This window comes from Geotrypetes seraphini, chromosome 2 (genome assembly GCF_902459505.1).
Source record: "Geotrypetes seraphini chromosome 2, aGeoSer1.1, whole genome shotgun sequence".
NCBI classification, from domain to species: domain Eukaryota; kingdom Metazoa; phylum Chordata; class Amphibia; order Gymnophiona; family Dermophiidae; genus Geotrypetes; species Geotrypetes seraphini.
Genome location: NC_047085.1, coordinates 130,714,336 through 130,730,768, shown reverse-complemented (window position 1 = coordinate 130,730,768; position 16,433 = coordinate 130,714,336). Strand labels below are relative to the sequence as shown.

General features: G+C 44.9%; 1 protein-coding gene across 8 annotated transcripts in view; it reads right to left on the bottom strand.

The window, feature by feature from the left end:
- B4GALT6 (beta-1,4-galactosyltransferase 6) overlaps window positions 1–16,433 on the bottom strand; it is a 313,677-nt gene that overhangs the window by 137,394 nt on the left and 159,850 nt on the right. For 5 of the 8 annotated variants that reach the window (XM_033929542.1, XM_033929543.1, XM_033929541.1 and 2 more), the window contains 2 exons: window positions 14,281–14,405; window positions 10,317–10,433 (listed from right to left, as the gene is read on the bottom strand). In XM_033929542.1, coding sequence (XP_033785433.1) covers window positions 10,317–10,433; window positions 14,281–14,405 — 242 coding nt within the window. Of the gene's footprint in view, window positions 1–10,316; window positions 10,434–14,280; window positions 14,406–16,433 lie in introns of those variants that run through there. The other 3 variants (XM_033929545.1, XM_033929544.1, XM_033929546.1) reach the window with 2 other exon arrangements.

Here is a 16,433-nt window from a genome sequence, read left to right as displayed (position 1 = left end):
GCATTAAGAAGGAGCAATGTTGGACCCATTTTAGCCTCACCTTATATATGTCACAGCAATTTTGGCAATTTTTAGTTCTAAAACTGCATTCAGCTTATACACAAGTATTTATGGTACTAAATTATTTCTAAATCATGCTATCTTCTTTATAATTCACTGCAATTATGAAATTATTAATTTTGTGTAGACAATCAACCTACCACTAGATGTCACTGGTTAGCAATAGACAATTGGATTTTAGGCAATTTTTTTGTGGGTCATTCCATGTTAAGTGGTCTAATTTTAGAAAAGTTAGGGTTACCATTTTATGGACCACAAAAATCTGGACACATGGTCCCACCCTGTTCCACCCTGGCCCTGCCCAGTTTCACTTTTGGCTCCACCCCACCCCCACAAACCTCCTCTCTTCTTCCCTGACAAACTACGGCCGCTGCTGGAGGGCCTGTACCTTGCGCGGATATTTGTATCCTCATCCACACATGCTCAGATGCCCTCCAGAAGCAGCCAGAGTTTGTCAGGACTTTCCAAAACACAGACAAACGGGTTTTCCCGGACATCTGGTAACCCCTAAGAAAAGTGCCCTATGAGCGTCGGGAGCAGAGCAATCAGCACGGCTTCCTGCGCAATAACTGCTATTGTAGTTTAGTAAATGGGTGGTAACTTTGGTAAAGTTTAAGATCTGTCAGTGGAATACTTGTGGAGATATAGCTCTTTCTTTGATATCATACCACAACCATATACAGTATCCCTGCACAATTTTGGCAAATTTGAGCCAAAATATTTCCTTGACTAGTTTTTTAGCCCGTTACATTAACGGGTGCTAGAATAGATGTGTAGACTTAGGCATTTCTTTCTTTCTTTTTCTTTGTCTCTCTCCCTGCCCCCTTTCTTTCTGTCTGTCTTTCTTTCTGTCTCTCTCCCTGGCCCCCTGTCTGTCTGTCTTCCCCCGGACAGCCACCCCCCCCCCCCGCCTACCAGTCTCGTGCTCCCAGCCGGGGCTTCTGAGCGCTGTCGCCCCAGCCAATCGTCGGCCGTCTTAGTCTCGGCCGCTCCGCAGTGCTTGGCGGGCACAGCCAATGCCGCTGTCACACCATCCCGCCGCCAAGCCAGCCAATGGACATCACCCTTGTGGCTGGCGTTGTGAAAGGGCGGCGCGGTGTGGCCTACTCTGAGGGGAGGGGGGAAGTCCGCTGTCTTTTCCGCCTCCAGTTTTGCTCCGCTCTTGTTTCCGCCGCGCTACGGTCCGTTACATTAAACAGGTTCTATAATATATGTGTGTGAGTCTGTCTATTTCTTTCTCTCTCTGTCTCCTTAGCCGCTTTCTGTATTTGTCTTTCTTTCTTTCTGTCTTTGTTTTGGCTGTCCATCACCACCCCTTGCCTGCTCCCCCTGTCCATTCTCCCTTCCTTTTACCACCACCACCACCCCTTCACTGCTCCCCTTATCCAGCAGCAGTCCTTCTCCGTTTTACCCTCCCCGTCCATCATCACCTCTTTCCTGCTCCCCCTGTCCAGCAGTAGGCGTCCTCCCTTCCTTTTTTCCCCCTTGTCCAACAGCACCTCTTCCTGCTCCCCCTGTCCAGCAATAGGCCTCCTCCCTTCCTTTTTCCCCCCCTGTCCAGCAGTAGGCCTCCTCCCTTCCTTTTTTCCCCCCCTGTCCTATGTAAAACCTGAGTGCTTTAGCTGTGCTGCCTTGAAGGAGGGCAAAGGCAGGCGCCGCTGTCGCCGCTCTGTGAAGGCCTTCTCCTGGCAACCGCCGCTCCACATCGGCGCGCGCAGCCGAAACCGACTCCTCCTGTCAGCCACCGCTCTGCCCAACCCGCCGTCGAGCTGTCTTTTTGCCTCTGCCTGCGGGGACCGCCGCGCGCAGCCGAAACCGACTCCTCTTGTCAGCTGCCGCTCCACCCAACCCGCCACCGAGATGCACCTCCAGCCAGTGCCAATAGGCACGCTGCCTTTGTCTTTTTCACAGGTCCAGGACACCTATAATACGTGGCTCGTGCAGGCAAGCGACGTTTACCTGGCCAGGCTTCCGCCCTCCCTTCTCCGCTTGGGCGGCATCTCGCTCTTCCTCCGGCTCTCTCTTTTTACCTCATAAACCAAGAGACGTGGTCACAATCACAGTCCTCGCGACTCCGCCCCCCCCAGAACCTTGTGACGTTTACGGAGCGTTGCATGCCGGGAAGAGTAGTCTTACAATCAAGTGGTATTCAGTCGCGCTGCTTCTGAACTCTGAAGGCTGACTACGGGGGATTGTTTTTTGTTGCAAAATGGGGAGACCGGAGCGGGCTTGTGGAGGCGATCTGCAGCTGGATGCGGTCCCGGCTGGAGTCCTGGTGATGTAGTAAGCGCGCATTCGCACTCTTGCCAGCACATCCCGACAGATCAGATCTCAGGGAACACACAGCGAGAGTGCGCATGCACGCTTAGCATATTATTATTATAGATTATTTAAGCAAAACAAATGAAACATTATACATTTATATAGGTATCATAAACATTGAAAGATACGCTGTAAGTTTACAAAGGCTTGTTAAATGTTGAACCCTATTTTTTGACATTATTTGCTGGTGCTGAAAAACAAATCCATCTTTTTCATGCTCTTTCTAACAGAGTTGATTTGAAAATGTTTTAGATGACTTTTTAAAAGCTGGTTAAAAATACCTGATTTTTGACATTTAACCCCCCCCCCCCACACACACACACAAAAAAATGTAAAGTGAAATTATGAAGTAACGAGATTAGCTTACAAGTTGAAATTGTGTATTTGAGGAAAAAAAAAAGAAGTCATGGCTTAAAATAGACAAATTTTTACAGGGACAGCATTATTACAGGAGCCATAGAAGGCTAAACTAAATTTTTTTTAGCATGTCCATTTTTTGACCCACTTTGAGGCTTTTAAAGTAGATCAGTTTCAAAAAGTGAAAGTCCGCATTAATTCCATTGAATAGTTCATAAAGAGTTATATAAGATCACCAAATTTCATTTGTTTTGCTTATATAGCCAAGGAAATATTTTGACTCAAAATTGTCCAGGGATCCTGGACACAGTTGTGGTATAGTATCAAACAAAGAGCTATATCTCCACAAGTGTTCCACTAGTGAATCTTAAACTTTACCAGAGTTTGGTTGGGTCATGTAAAATTCAGCATACAAAGTTTCATCAAAATCCATGGGGAGCCCTAAACCAGAGTTTCTCAACTTCTTCAAGCCAAGTACCCCCTAAGTCTAATAAATATCAACCAAGTACCCCGTCCAAGTTCCGCCCCAGACCAGCCCATGCTCCGCTAAATACCCCCCCCATAATAATAGTACTAATTGTAATGCAATTTCTTCCATCCATTTTTCATATACATACAATATAATCTTAATACATAATGGCAACCACAAAATTTAAAAAACACAAAGCACACTGTATGCTGAGAAAATGTTATCATTTATATTTAGGGGGTTTCAAAGAAGTCAAGGCAGATGACTTTAAAATATGCAATGTCACCTTTGTAACAACTATAGAAAGATAGACAAATATAGAGATTCGGGAAATTGGCCGCAGCGAAGATGGCTGTGTGATTACTGAGCTCCTCCCTTGGTAGCACATACAGCTTATTTATCAGCATTGGAACAAGCTTCCAGTGCAGGTGATCGAGGCAGACAGCGTGCCAGACTTTAAGAAAAAATGGGATACCCATGTGGGATCCCTACGAGGGTCAAGATAAGGAAATTGGGTCATTAGGGCATAGACAGGGGGTGGGTAAGCAGAGTGGGCAGACTTGATGGGCTGTAGCCCTTTTCTGCCGTCATCTTCTATCTATGTTCTAGCATTTGAAATACTGATTCTCCTCCCAGAAGATAACAATTATTCAGAATGGCAACAGGGAAACAAACTCGGTTAGAGGTTTCCTTTGCAGCAGAATCAAGCAAAAAGATCTAAGCCTGATCCTATCACTCCATCTAAAGTGCCACTACCAAAAAACTCCATGGTAATGCTTGAGCAGCTGATGAAGCGGATGATAAATGTACAAGAGCTGTTACAAGACAACTCAGTTAAGTTGGCTTCAGTTCAGGAAGAAATGATAAACCTGACCAAACAAGTGCAGATTTTCAACACCAGACTGGATAGCTGTGAACACCGGGTGTCTGAATGTGAGACTACGCTGATCCAGTGCCAGTCTGATCACAAGTCAGTCACACGTCTTATAAAGGAATTGGAGGATTTGAATAATAGGGGAAGAAGAAACAACATAAGACTCCTGGGTCTTCCAGAGGGCACTGAGGGGCCAGATGTTATAAAATTTCTAGAGAAATTTATACCAAAAGTGCTCTCTTTAAAATTCCCTCAGCCGTTGGAATTTGAAATAGCCCATAGAGTTGGAGCATAAAGGAGTAGCACTGCTACTGGCCCCAGGCCAATAATATTTAAACTGCTGAGATTTCCACAAGTGCTAGAAATTCTGAAGGTGGCTAAAGAAAAAAGGAACATAAAGTGGCACAAATCAAAAGTGTTTTTCTTTCTGGATTTTGCAAAGGCCACAGCAGCTGTAAGAAAACAATTTTTGGCACTCCACTTACAGCTGAAACAAATGGGAGTGATGTACGGGTTACTTTACCCAGCTGTGATCCAATGAAGTTACAGGAGTATATATATCAAAATCTGGATGGAATGTCATTATAAATGTATGGTTTGGTTTTAAAATTTTAAAGATCATCTTTTATTTGATTTGATTAATAACTATAATGAAATTGACTTTGGCAGTAAGGTTACTGATTTAATGTTTTAGCGATCTTTTGGGGGTTAGGGAAATGGTTTTATTAATTTTAGGTGACCACATTCAGAAACGTGGTTTTTTGTTTGTTTTTTTAAAAAGGAACTTACTCAGAGTTCTACCTTAGAATTCGTTTTCTCAGTCCTGGTTTTGAACAATCTTAATGCATTCAGGATTGGCTTCATCAGGACTGGATATGAGGTCTATCAATCACCTATTCGTCATTATAGGATCCTCTACTAACAGGAAGTTGCTCTGGGCCATACCATGGATACTTTGGGGGAATGTTCACTTATGTTATTCTCTGAGGGAGGACATGGTTGTAGGTGAAGCAACAGCAATAAAAACAAAGCAAGGGGAGGATTTAACATCCGGAGATGCGATTCAGGGAGATACTCTGTTTGCAGTAGAGGGACGTGCCCTACTCCCCTCCGCGGATTGGTGCTTTCGCCTCCTGTGCTCCTCCCTTCACATCTGTGGATCCAGTGCTTCCCTTTAGGTTGTTTAACAGAATACACATGCGCTTCGCTCCAGGTTACCTGATAACACAGTGCTTCAGTTTCTATATCACTGGAGCGCCAGGAAGTAGAACGCCTATATGAAGTTTTGGAGCCTTGCCTCCTCATCTGGGCTTTGACAGGGGGGCATGGCATGGGGAGGGGCCATGCTGGGGGGGGGCCAATGCTGCTCCTGACGCTCATGCAGTTTCTCTTTGCTTTTACAGACGCGGTTTAGGGAAGAGAGGTTGGTCTTTAATGCACTGTCTGGAGGGAAACAGTTGCAGTGGCTGTGGCAATGGACAGTGCAGCAGGATTACCCCCTTTGAAGAGGCTATAATGACAGCCACGGGAGTCTGAATATTGATGCAGACCTTATTTAGGTATTAATTTAACAAGCAAGGATCCTAGTATGAGAAGATGCTGAAGACAAAGAAGAGCTTTACCAGAGAACTGAAATTAAGTTTGTGTGATTTCTGCAGTAAATGACAGGCCTCAGAAGTTGGTTATCTCTACAGTAAAGGATAGGATTAACTAGAAGTGTGAGATATATCATATATTCTTCTTAATGGATTTTATGCTGATGAATTACAGATTTTAATATTTAAGTTACAGTTAAGTGTTTTTATCGTTTAAAGGGATGAACTAGGAGATGTAATGAATGAAGTCTGAATGAAAGATGAGTGTGAAAAGGGGGGTTGGTAGTAGTTGGAATCGGATGTTGTTAGGAGTGAGAGTGTGTTGGTAGTGTGCCTGTGATTGTAATTCCAGGCCATATAGGTGTACAATGGGTAAATGGGTAATATTGGAATGGTTGGTTATATAAATGGGGATCGCGGGTCAGCGGGGGGTTCGGTCGTTGGGGGGGGGTTGTGTCGAGGGCAGGAGGGCCTGGGATCCCTCCTGCCTGTATTGTAGTGGGGGGTGGGGGGTAGGGGGTCTGCCTGGGCAGGAGGGGTTGGGCTCCCTCCTGCCCGATATTGAAGGGGGGAGCGAGAGGCCAAAGGCTCCCTCCTGGCCCAAACGTAATGGGGGGGGTGCCGATCGCTGGGGCAAGAGGGCTTGGACTCCCTCTTGCCCTGAATGTAGTCGGGCAGTCGGGGTGCCGCGGCGCAAGAGGGCTTGGGCTCCCTCTTGCCCCGATATTGTCGGGAGGGGAGGGGGGTGATATATCGCGGCAGGAGAGATTGGCCATCTCCCCTGCCGCAATGCGATCACTCCTCTACCCGAACTGCCACAACCCGCGGCAGGGGGGTCACGGCAGTTTGGGTAGAGGGGTGATCGCATCGCAGTAGGGGAGATGAGGCATCTCTCCTGCCGCGATGGTTGCAGTGGGTGGGTAGGTTGCTAGGCCGCTGAACTGATCGCGCCAGCCGCTATCAGCTCAGCGACCCCTTTTTCGGCACTTAGACCTGTTTTGACTTTGTCTAAGTCAAAAAGGTATAAGTGCCGACTAGGCAACCTGCCTAAGGTTTTGGTTATACCTGCTGCAAGCCTAGGTGTAGGTCGGCCCACCTCCCGCCCACCACCCGCCCTTTCCCCTCCTCTAAACACGCCTCTTTTCTCTCTGTGCGTTTAGTGGCAGGGAAAAGGCCTAAGCTGGTTTTAGATACATCTAAAACCAGCTTTGGTTATGGGTACTTGGACGATCAAGTAGCCATTTAGGACACTTTTTAGACGTCTGGTTTTTTTTTTATTATGAACCCCATATAGTGCAAAATATAAACAGCAGATATAATCAAAACTGACATTTCGATCATTGAGAATAAAAACATTTTTCCTACCTTTGCTGTCTGGTAATTTCATGAGTCTCTGGTTGCGCTTCCTTCTGATTAAGCATCCAATATTTTTTTCTTTCTGCCTCCTTCATGCTTCCTCTCCTCCACATATCATTCCATTCCACAACCAACATCTCTCTCTGTCCCTCCATGAGTCCAATTTTTCTTCTTCTCTTCTCTGCCCCCATTGGCAACATGTCTCCCTCTCTTTCTCATTCCCTCCCTTGCTGCAAAGGGAGTGGGGAAAGAGAGAGAAAGATCCAGGGTGCATATCTCCCACTCCATCTACTGCCACATCCAACATTTCTCCTTCCTTTCCACAAGTCCAACATCTTTCTCTCTGCCTCCTGCATGCTTCCTCTCCTCCAGTCCTCATTCCTTCCCCCAACCAACATCTCTCTCCCCCTCCATGAGTTCAATTTTTTACTCTCTGCCCTTTCCCCCTTCCCCTGAGTGTGACATTTCTCCTTCCCTTTCTTCCCTCCCCATCCATCTCTCACTCTCTCTCTCCATGAGTCCAACACTTTCTGCCTCCTACATACTTCCTCTGCCCCGGACCTCATTTGCTTCCCCAACCAACATCTCTCTCTGTCCTTCCATGAGTCCAACTTTTCTTCCTCTCTCCTCCACCCCTATTGGCAACAAGTCTCGCTCTCTCACTGTCCATCTGTCTTGAGAGATCCAGGGATCTCTCCCACCCCCTCTACTATCACATCCAATATTTCTCAGTCCCTCATCCCCTGATCATGTGCTGCATTTTTCACCACTGCCCACCAGCCCCATGCCCATTTCTCTTATAACCCCTCTCAAGCACAATGCCACGTCTCTCCCTCCATCACTATGTTCAACATTCCTCCCCCTTGCATACCCTTCAATCTGTCCCTCTGATCCCTCTCCACCATTTCTCCCTCTCATCCTTCTATTCCATTCCATTCCATTCCATTACTGACTTCTATTCCGCCTGTACCTTGCAGTTCAAGGTGGATTACATCAAAAGATGACTGGACATTTCCAGGAAAAATTACAATTTAAGGAGCTGGTTACATAATAGAGTCGTGAGGAGGGATTAAAAGATAAGTAGAAGAATAAGGATTATGTTTCAGAGAGGTTACGTAGTGGATGCTGGAAGCTTTGATGAGTTATAGGGGAATATTACAGGGAAGAGATGAGAGGTTGAGGGGAGAGATATCGGGGGGGAGGAAGAGGGAGTTAGGATATCTGGATAAATTTCTTGAATAACAGGGTTTTGATTTCATTTCGGTAAGATTTAAAGTCACTTGTTGCTGTCAGCAGGTTGGAGATTAGGGGGTCCAGTTTTGCTGCTTGAGTTGCTAGTAGCTGGTCATACATCCTTTTGCATTGAGTTCCTTTGAAAGGGGGGTAGGAAAATGGGGACTGGGTTCTCCTTTTTCTGGATGAGAGGTTCCGATTTAGGCGGTTGGTTAGATGGGTGGGTGCAGTTCCATTCAATGCTTTGAATAATAGGCAGTAAAATTTGAATTGAATACAAGCTTGTATAGGTAGCCAGTGAGAATCTAGGTAGGCATTGGTGATGTGGTCGAATTTTCCAAGTGAATAGATCAGTCTGAGGGCTGTGTTTTGTACAGTCTGTAATTGTTTTATTAAATTTGTGGGGCATGGTAGGTAGAGGATATTGCAGTAGTCCACTAAACTTAGGATTAGGGATTGGACTATGAGTCTATATTGCTTTTTCGAAGAATTTTCTTATTTTTTGTAGATTGCGCATGGTAAAGAATGCTTTTTGAGTGATCTTGTTGATTTGAACCTGCAAGGTGCAGCATCTGTCTATCGTTACTCCTAGGATTAAGATCGGGCTGTATGGGGTATTTGGTGGCGTTTATTTCTGGTTCGGTTATGGATGGGGTTGTCCTTTTCAAGCAATAGAAATTTTGTTTTGTCCGGATTGAGCTTTAATTTGTGGTCTAACATCCATTTTTCCACTGCTTCTAGTATTTTTTTCAGGTTGTCTGTTGAAGTGGGGTCTGGTGAGTCGAAGGGGAGGAGTATGGTTATGTCATCTGCGTAACTGAATTAACTTACTTTTAGGTTGTCTAGAATAGTACCAAGGGAGGATAAAAAGAAGTTGAAGAGCATGGGCGACAGTGGTGACCCTTGAGGAACTCCACAGGGGTTAGACCAGGGGGCCAATATAAGATCTTTTGTTTTTACTCTGTATGTTCTTGTTTTGAGGAAACCTTGGAACCAATTGTAGAACCTGCCTGAGATCCCTATGGCTTCTAGTATCTGAAGAAGTATGGTGTGGTCTACCAAGTCAAATGCGGCAGAGAGGTCGAGTTGAATTATCAGCATCCTTCTTCCTTTGCTGAGGTGTTGTCGGGTTATATCAAGTAGGGATAATAGAAGTGTCTCATGCATCTCCACCTCACTCCTCTCTCTATGCCCAATTTTCCTTTCTTCCTTTCCCCATGTGCACCATCTCTCACTCACAAACTCATGCCCAACAATTCTCCCTTTCTATTCCCTCCTTACTATGTATCAAGTTAGTGCCCCCTTCCTGCTGTGTTGAATCTGTGCCCCCCTCCTTGCCTTTGTCCCCAAATTAAGTTGTACGCCAGGGACTCCTGCTTGCCTGCCCACTCCCGCTGAAGCTGCTGCCGGGGATCCCTCCCTCCCTGCATCCCCTCCCCCCCCCGAAGCCGAACCAGTTACTTGTTGGAGCCGTACTCACTCCCTCCTCCCCCAGCAAAATCCATGCAGGGATGATGCAAGCAGTGATTCATACACTGCACATGGCTAGCCCACAAGCCTTCTCTCTGATGTCAGAGAGGAGGTTTCCGGGTCAGCTACTTACATGCAGCATGTGAGTCACTTCCCTGCACGGAGTTCGCTGAGGGCGGAGGGAGCGAGTGTGGCTCCATCAAGTAACTGATCTGGCTTCAGGGGGCGGGCAGCTAGGGATCCCCCGGCAGCAGCAAGCGTGGGACAGGCAGGGATCCCTAGCAGTAGCAGCAGCAGCTTCTACTGACGGGCAGGGAATATCTTCCGCAGCAGCCAGGCTCATATCCCCAACAAGCAGCCCGCGTACCCCTAAGGGTATGCATACCGTGTGTTAAGAAATATTGCCCTAGACCACTTGACATGAAATGATCCTTATATGTCTGAAATCTGCTACCTACTTGAGGGTTTTTTTTCCCCTAAGCTGCACAAATTGGATTACAGGAATTACTACTACTACCTGATGCTTCAAAATAAATACAACAGCTAATCAAAAACAAAACATTAAGTACATAATTCTCACCTGTTCAATGACATAGAAGGCAAACTCTATCCGCTGATTTTGCAGCATAGGTATCAGGTGCCGAAAAAAAATTGGAAGGTGTTCATCACGGTTACGAAATGGAATAAGGACTGCTACCTATAAAAATAAAAACAGCTGTGGCACTAATAAAATTAAATATCTGCAATTTCTCACCTGGTAATCATCTATTGTGACTGATCATCACATTTTTGAATTCCTCACCCAAAGCAGCATCAATTCAAAAAACTTTTCACAAGGCAAAAGTCAAGCATTTTTGCAAGTCATTGAATGGTGAAACTTCACTGTAAATTCTCTGAGGCTTAAATAAGAACAATCTTTTAATTACAGCTGTTATTTTTCTCTTGGAATTCTAATGAATTGGAAACAGACCACCACCCTGAATATATGACTACTACCTTCTTGTACAGCTTAAATGGGCATTGGCTTCATAAACTGTTGAGTTAATTTGACTGGAAACAAATGGTGATTGATATCAAGTTTACCTCATTGACTGGATTTTATGCTTACATTTGGCCATTTTATTTTATGTTATTAACAAAACTGCAAGTTTTATGTCAAACTGCTCTAAACTGCCTTAGGTGAATCTCATAAAGGTGGTTATTAAATTTCAATAAATAAACAAATCTTGGTTCCTCTTTTTCCATCATCTAAAGCAGTATATCGCAAACTGTGTGCCGCGATACACCAGTGTGCCTCCTGAGATTTCAGGTATGCTGCTGTACACTGGGGAAAAGGAGAGATGCCAGCGCCAGCTGTCTACAGGATGTGCCTCTTACGAAGAGAGGTACGTCGTGTAAGCAATCTCCCGACGCCGGCACCTGTTCTCTCTGCCGGCTCTTCTCTCCAGCTCTACTCGCTGGCTCTTCTCTCCTCTCGGCGCAAGGCCCGTTTGAAGGACCTTTGCGCATGCGCTGACATTGACATGCTGACATCAGCACACTTCTGGGTGTCTCGAGCCGGGGACACTAGGTTTAGCGTACCCCAGCTCAAAAAAGTTTGCGAGACACTGATCTAAAGGATACTTTCACATCAGTTACAATTCTAAGTAAAACTAAAGTGAGGCTATTTACCTTAACAGGAGTTTCTCTGAGAGCAGCAGATTACATAGTATTGACATATGGATGACATCAATGGAAAACCTTGAAGTAACAAGCTCAAAAGCATATGTGGTGGTTCCTGAATTTGTACTGTTGCATAGGTCTGCCTAAATCCTTTACAAATGCTTGGCTTTCTAAAAGCCATTTCCACAGGGAGGAGAGTACATTTTGCGAGGACTATATAAACCGCTGTCCTTGGAAGATTTCTTTTCTTTGTTTTACATACAAGTAAGCAACTTTGTTAACCCCTAGGCCAAGCATGTTACAGCCTTCTAGATTAATGAACACCTGTATACCCAGGAGCTTCAATTTTCTAAACAATGTGTCCATGGAGGTCACAGTTAATATTCTGCCCCAATAGAGAACCCAGATATTGGAAAATATTCTCTCCAAAAGGAAATATTAATGAACATGCCCAGAAGGTCCTATCTAAACTGACATTTTTTTAAGGTCTATGCCACAAACAGCCTCAGGGATCTGCTTAAGAAGGGTTCTAATATTGACAGTGTGAACTCTCAAAACCCAGATCTCTCTCTCAGTGATTTAGAAGTGGTTCAAAGTTCATCAAGGGAATAATTTGGTAGAGCTTTATGATAAACAGAGATCTCACCTCAATCTAGATGGTCTCCCCCAAATAACTTATCCAACTGGGTGATTATGTGAGTCTCAAAGGCCCTGCATCCAATGACTTAATGTAATGAGTCACTTATATATAAGCAAATTGCTCTCCCACTGTCGCATAGTAAAATCTCTCCCTACAAGATGCAAAAGATACCAGAGAACCATCATCTCAAAAAAGTTCACCCTGGATAAACCCCACCTAGACCATCTCTGTAAGATCTCCGAGTCCATCCCCGGGAGAAAATTGCCCATTAACTACTAAAGGAAGCATGTCATTACAACTAGGAGAGTAGCCCTGAGACATTAAATAATGCCAAAGGTGGTGCACGGGGTGCAACAAAACACTATTTTTCATCTCTGGGGGTAACTGATCTGATGACCAGATTCCAAGGAGCAAAGTATGCTTGTTCAAAATGAATAAGGGTTTTCAGTCATGGTGTCTAATCCAGTCACCCAAATGGCGAAGCATGCAAGCTCGATTATAAACTATTATATCCAGTAATTCATAGCCTTCCTGGTTCTGTGGGCCCAGCAACACAGTGATCTGCAGTTTAGGCTTCCTCCCATCCCGTAAAACTTTCATCAACATTCACTTCAATAGTAACCAATCTTTCCTGAGAAAATGAAATGAAAGCACTTGAAAGCACAGTTACATACCGTAACGGGTGTTATCCAGGGACAGCAGGCAGATATTCTCACATGTGGGTGACGTCATTCAAGGAGCCCCGGTACGGATAACTTTAAAAGTGCATCGCCACTTTAAGAACTTGAAAAAGTTCATTAACTGCCCATACTGCGCATGCATGAGTGCCTTCCTGTCCGACCTGCTCACAGCTCCTCAGTTCTGTAAGCAAGCTAAGAAGTAAACCAGGGGAGGTGGGTGGGTTGTGAGAATATCTGCCTGCTGTCCCTAGATAACACCCATTACGGTAAGTAACTGTGCTTTATCACAGAACAAGCAGGCAACATATTCTCACATGTGGGAACTTCCTAGCTTACTAGAATGGGATGGAGGGAGAGTTGGCCATTAGGAAAATAAATTTTGCAATACTGCTTGGTCGAAGTGACCATTCCGTCTGGAATAAGATTCCAGACAGTAGTGTGATGTGAATTTATGAACCGAGGACCAAGTAGCAGCTTTACAGATTTCATCAATATGAGTGGAGTGTAAGAAAGCAAATGAAGCTGCCATAGCTTGGACTTTGTGGGCTGTGACTCAACTCTCTAATTGGAGCCCACCCTGAGCATAACAGAAGGCTATACAAGCCGCCAACCATGTAGAAATCAGTTTCTTCGATACAGGATGTCCCAACTTGTTAGGATCATGGTGGAACACTGTGAAGGGTGGGTCTGCCACCAGCGCTTAAAATTCACTTACTCTTGGGAGCAGAAGTAAGGGAGATGAGAAAAACTACCTTCCAGTTTGGCTCCGATCCTGGTCACGCTCCATGGAACTGCTCAGCCTGCACTCTACCCACTAGTGTACGAACCTTGGATGAGCTAGCTCCCAAGGGAATGGTCCCTGAACCCTGGTCTGATGTGCAAGCTGTCCAGGGGGCTTACTGAGAAGTAGGGAACCCTCTAGAAGCAGAACTTTTCCAAAGGTCTGCGATCTCCTGCAGTCAAGGATATCCCCACAAGGAACCTCCACAGCATGAAAGCGAAAACCACAAACGCAAAATACTGAAATCAGGCGAAATAACACAAGCAGAAAAGATAAGCTCCCACAGCCTGACTTGTAGGAAGGAAGACTGAGGAGCTGGGATACTGGCACAGTGATGAAGTATGAGGGTAGAGGAGTTTAAATCTCTGAAATTTCTGGTGAATAGAGGGAAATAACCCATTGGCCCCAGAATAAAGTGGGATTGTACAATAATACAGAATGATGGGGCAAGCCACAATGGTAGCAAAGAAATGCTGGATTTGCCATGGATCTCAAGTCCTGCAACATGGAAAAGCAATGGCCATTGTGATGAAGAGCAGCTAGATTAAAAAAAATGTAAGAGGTAACTGGAAGGAAGGGAGTGGAAGAAAGGAGCACCAAATGCTTACCCAAGTGCATGAAAAAAAAGGGGAAATGGACCATTGTGTTACACCATAGTATGCAATTTTCAACTTATTAAATTTCAAGCTTAAGTCACATGTGAAACTGCAAGCTTGATTAAATAACATCATGTATCTCTTGAACAAAATACACTTTGCAGAAGAGATTAATTTCCTCTCACCTTCCATCGAGGTATACAGTCCTTTGGCTTCCAGTGCCCACCAGGTTGAATGTCTGTATCCTTGGAAAATAGTTCATGAATTTCATCTAAACTGATTTCACTCATATTGATGTTGATGATGCCTCCTGCATTAAGTTATTTAAAGATTAGAATACAAATTTATATTAAGGAAAAAAAAAAGAGATTAGGTTCTCTTACCTTGCCAATATATTTTCTAGTAGATAGGTGTGTCACTCTGGATAAGTGGATTATATCCCAGTGCTTGCAAGCCTTGCAGAAGGAATCCACTTTGGATTTTTTTCTCTGAATCCCTTCTAATGCACAGAGGGCTCTGCTACCCCCTAGAGTTAGTTCCAAAGCAGGCAAGCACCCTTTCTAGAGCAGATATGAATCAGGGGTATGGGAAAACTCCTCAAAAAACAAGTCTGTTCTGCTTTGAAATTTTAACAAACATATTAACCATTGAACAATCAAAACAATAAAACTATCATGCCAAACATTAATGGAGCTTAAATAATACCCCAAAGTATCCTAGCAATAGACTACTGTTCATAAGCTTCAGGTCTGACTGGCATCCAACTTGTTGGTTTGGATAAGAACATCCTGAGTGAGACAGCAGTCAGATGCAGGAAATAAATGACAGGTTAGGGGTCCAGAATGACACCCCCATCTACTAGAAAATATATTAGCAAGGTAAAAAAAATCTTTTTTTCTAGTGCAATAGGTGTGTCATTCTGAACAAGTGGTATGAACAAAAGTGCCTGTCCGTAACATTAAGGACCCAAAATGCAGAGTCCTCCCTTGCTGCTACATCCACTCTAGAAAGACTTGGAAAATATATGTAGAGTGGACAAAGTCGCTGTCCTAAAAATCTCCTCAGGGGAAATCACCTGAGATTATGCTCACAACGAAGCCATGTTTCTAGTCAAATGCCTCTTTATGGAAACAGGATACTGTTTCCCACAAACAATATATGCTGACAAATGGCCCTATGGATCCATCTAGTAATCATCGCCCTGGAAATCAGTGCACTGCACCTAGCTGATTTGTCAGCACAAATAGATGGACAGAGCATGAACTCGTTGGTGACCTCAAAATATCAGAGAAGCACTCTTAATGACTAACTTCTTCAGAATCCATTGCTTTTTCCTGGAACATGACTGGAAAGCTGGCAATCTGACTTCCTGACTGACATGGAACGCCAAAATCTTCAGCAAAAAGGACAGAATGTTGAGCAAAAGACTCCAGCTTCAGTAAATTTGAGGAAAGGTTCTCTGCAAGCAAAAGGCCTGCAACTCCAAGACCTTTTTCGCTGAAGAAATAGCCACCAGAAAGCAATGTTACTTACCGTAACAGTTGTTATCCAGGGACAGCAGGCAGCTATTCTCACTAGTGGGTGATGTCATCAGACAGAGCCCCGGTACGGACGTCTCACAAGCACATGTTGCTTGTAGAAACTTAAAAGTTTCTAGATGCCCGCACCGCGCATGCGCCGGTGCTTTCCCGCCCGGAGATCCGGGCGTGTCTCCTCAGTTCAGGTAGCTAGCCTGAGAAGCCAACCCAGGGGAGGTGGGTGGGACGTGAGAATAGCTGCCTGCTGTCCCTGGATAACAACTGTTACGGTAAGTAACATTGCTTTATCCCAGGACAAGCAGGCAGGTATTCTCACTAGTGGGTGACCTCCAAGCTAACCTCAGTGGGATGGAGGGGGAGTTGGCGACTTAAGAGAATAAATTTTTCAATACTGTTTGGCCAAACTGTCCATCCCGTCTGGAGAGAGTATCCAGACAATAATGTGAGGTGAATGTGTGAACCGAGGACCAGGTGGCAGCCTTACAAATTTCCTCGATTGGTGTTGATCTGAGGAATGCTACTGAGGCTGCCATTGCTCTGACCTTATGGGCTGTGACCTTACAAGGAAGTGATAATCCAGCCTGGGCATAGCAGAAAGAGATACAAGCCGCCATCCAATTAGAGATGGTGCGCTTTGATACGGGTCTTCCCAACTTATTAGGATCGAAGGAGACAAAAAGTTGAGGAGTGGTTCTGTGTTGCTTGGTGCGATCCAGGTAGAAAGCCAAAGCACGTTTACAGTCTAGAGTGTGAAGGGCCGATTCTCCGTGGTGAGAATGGGGCTTAGGGAAGAATACTGG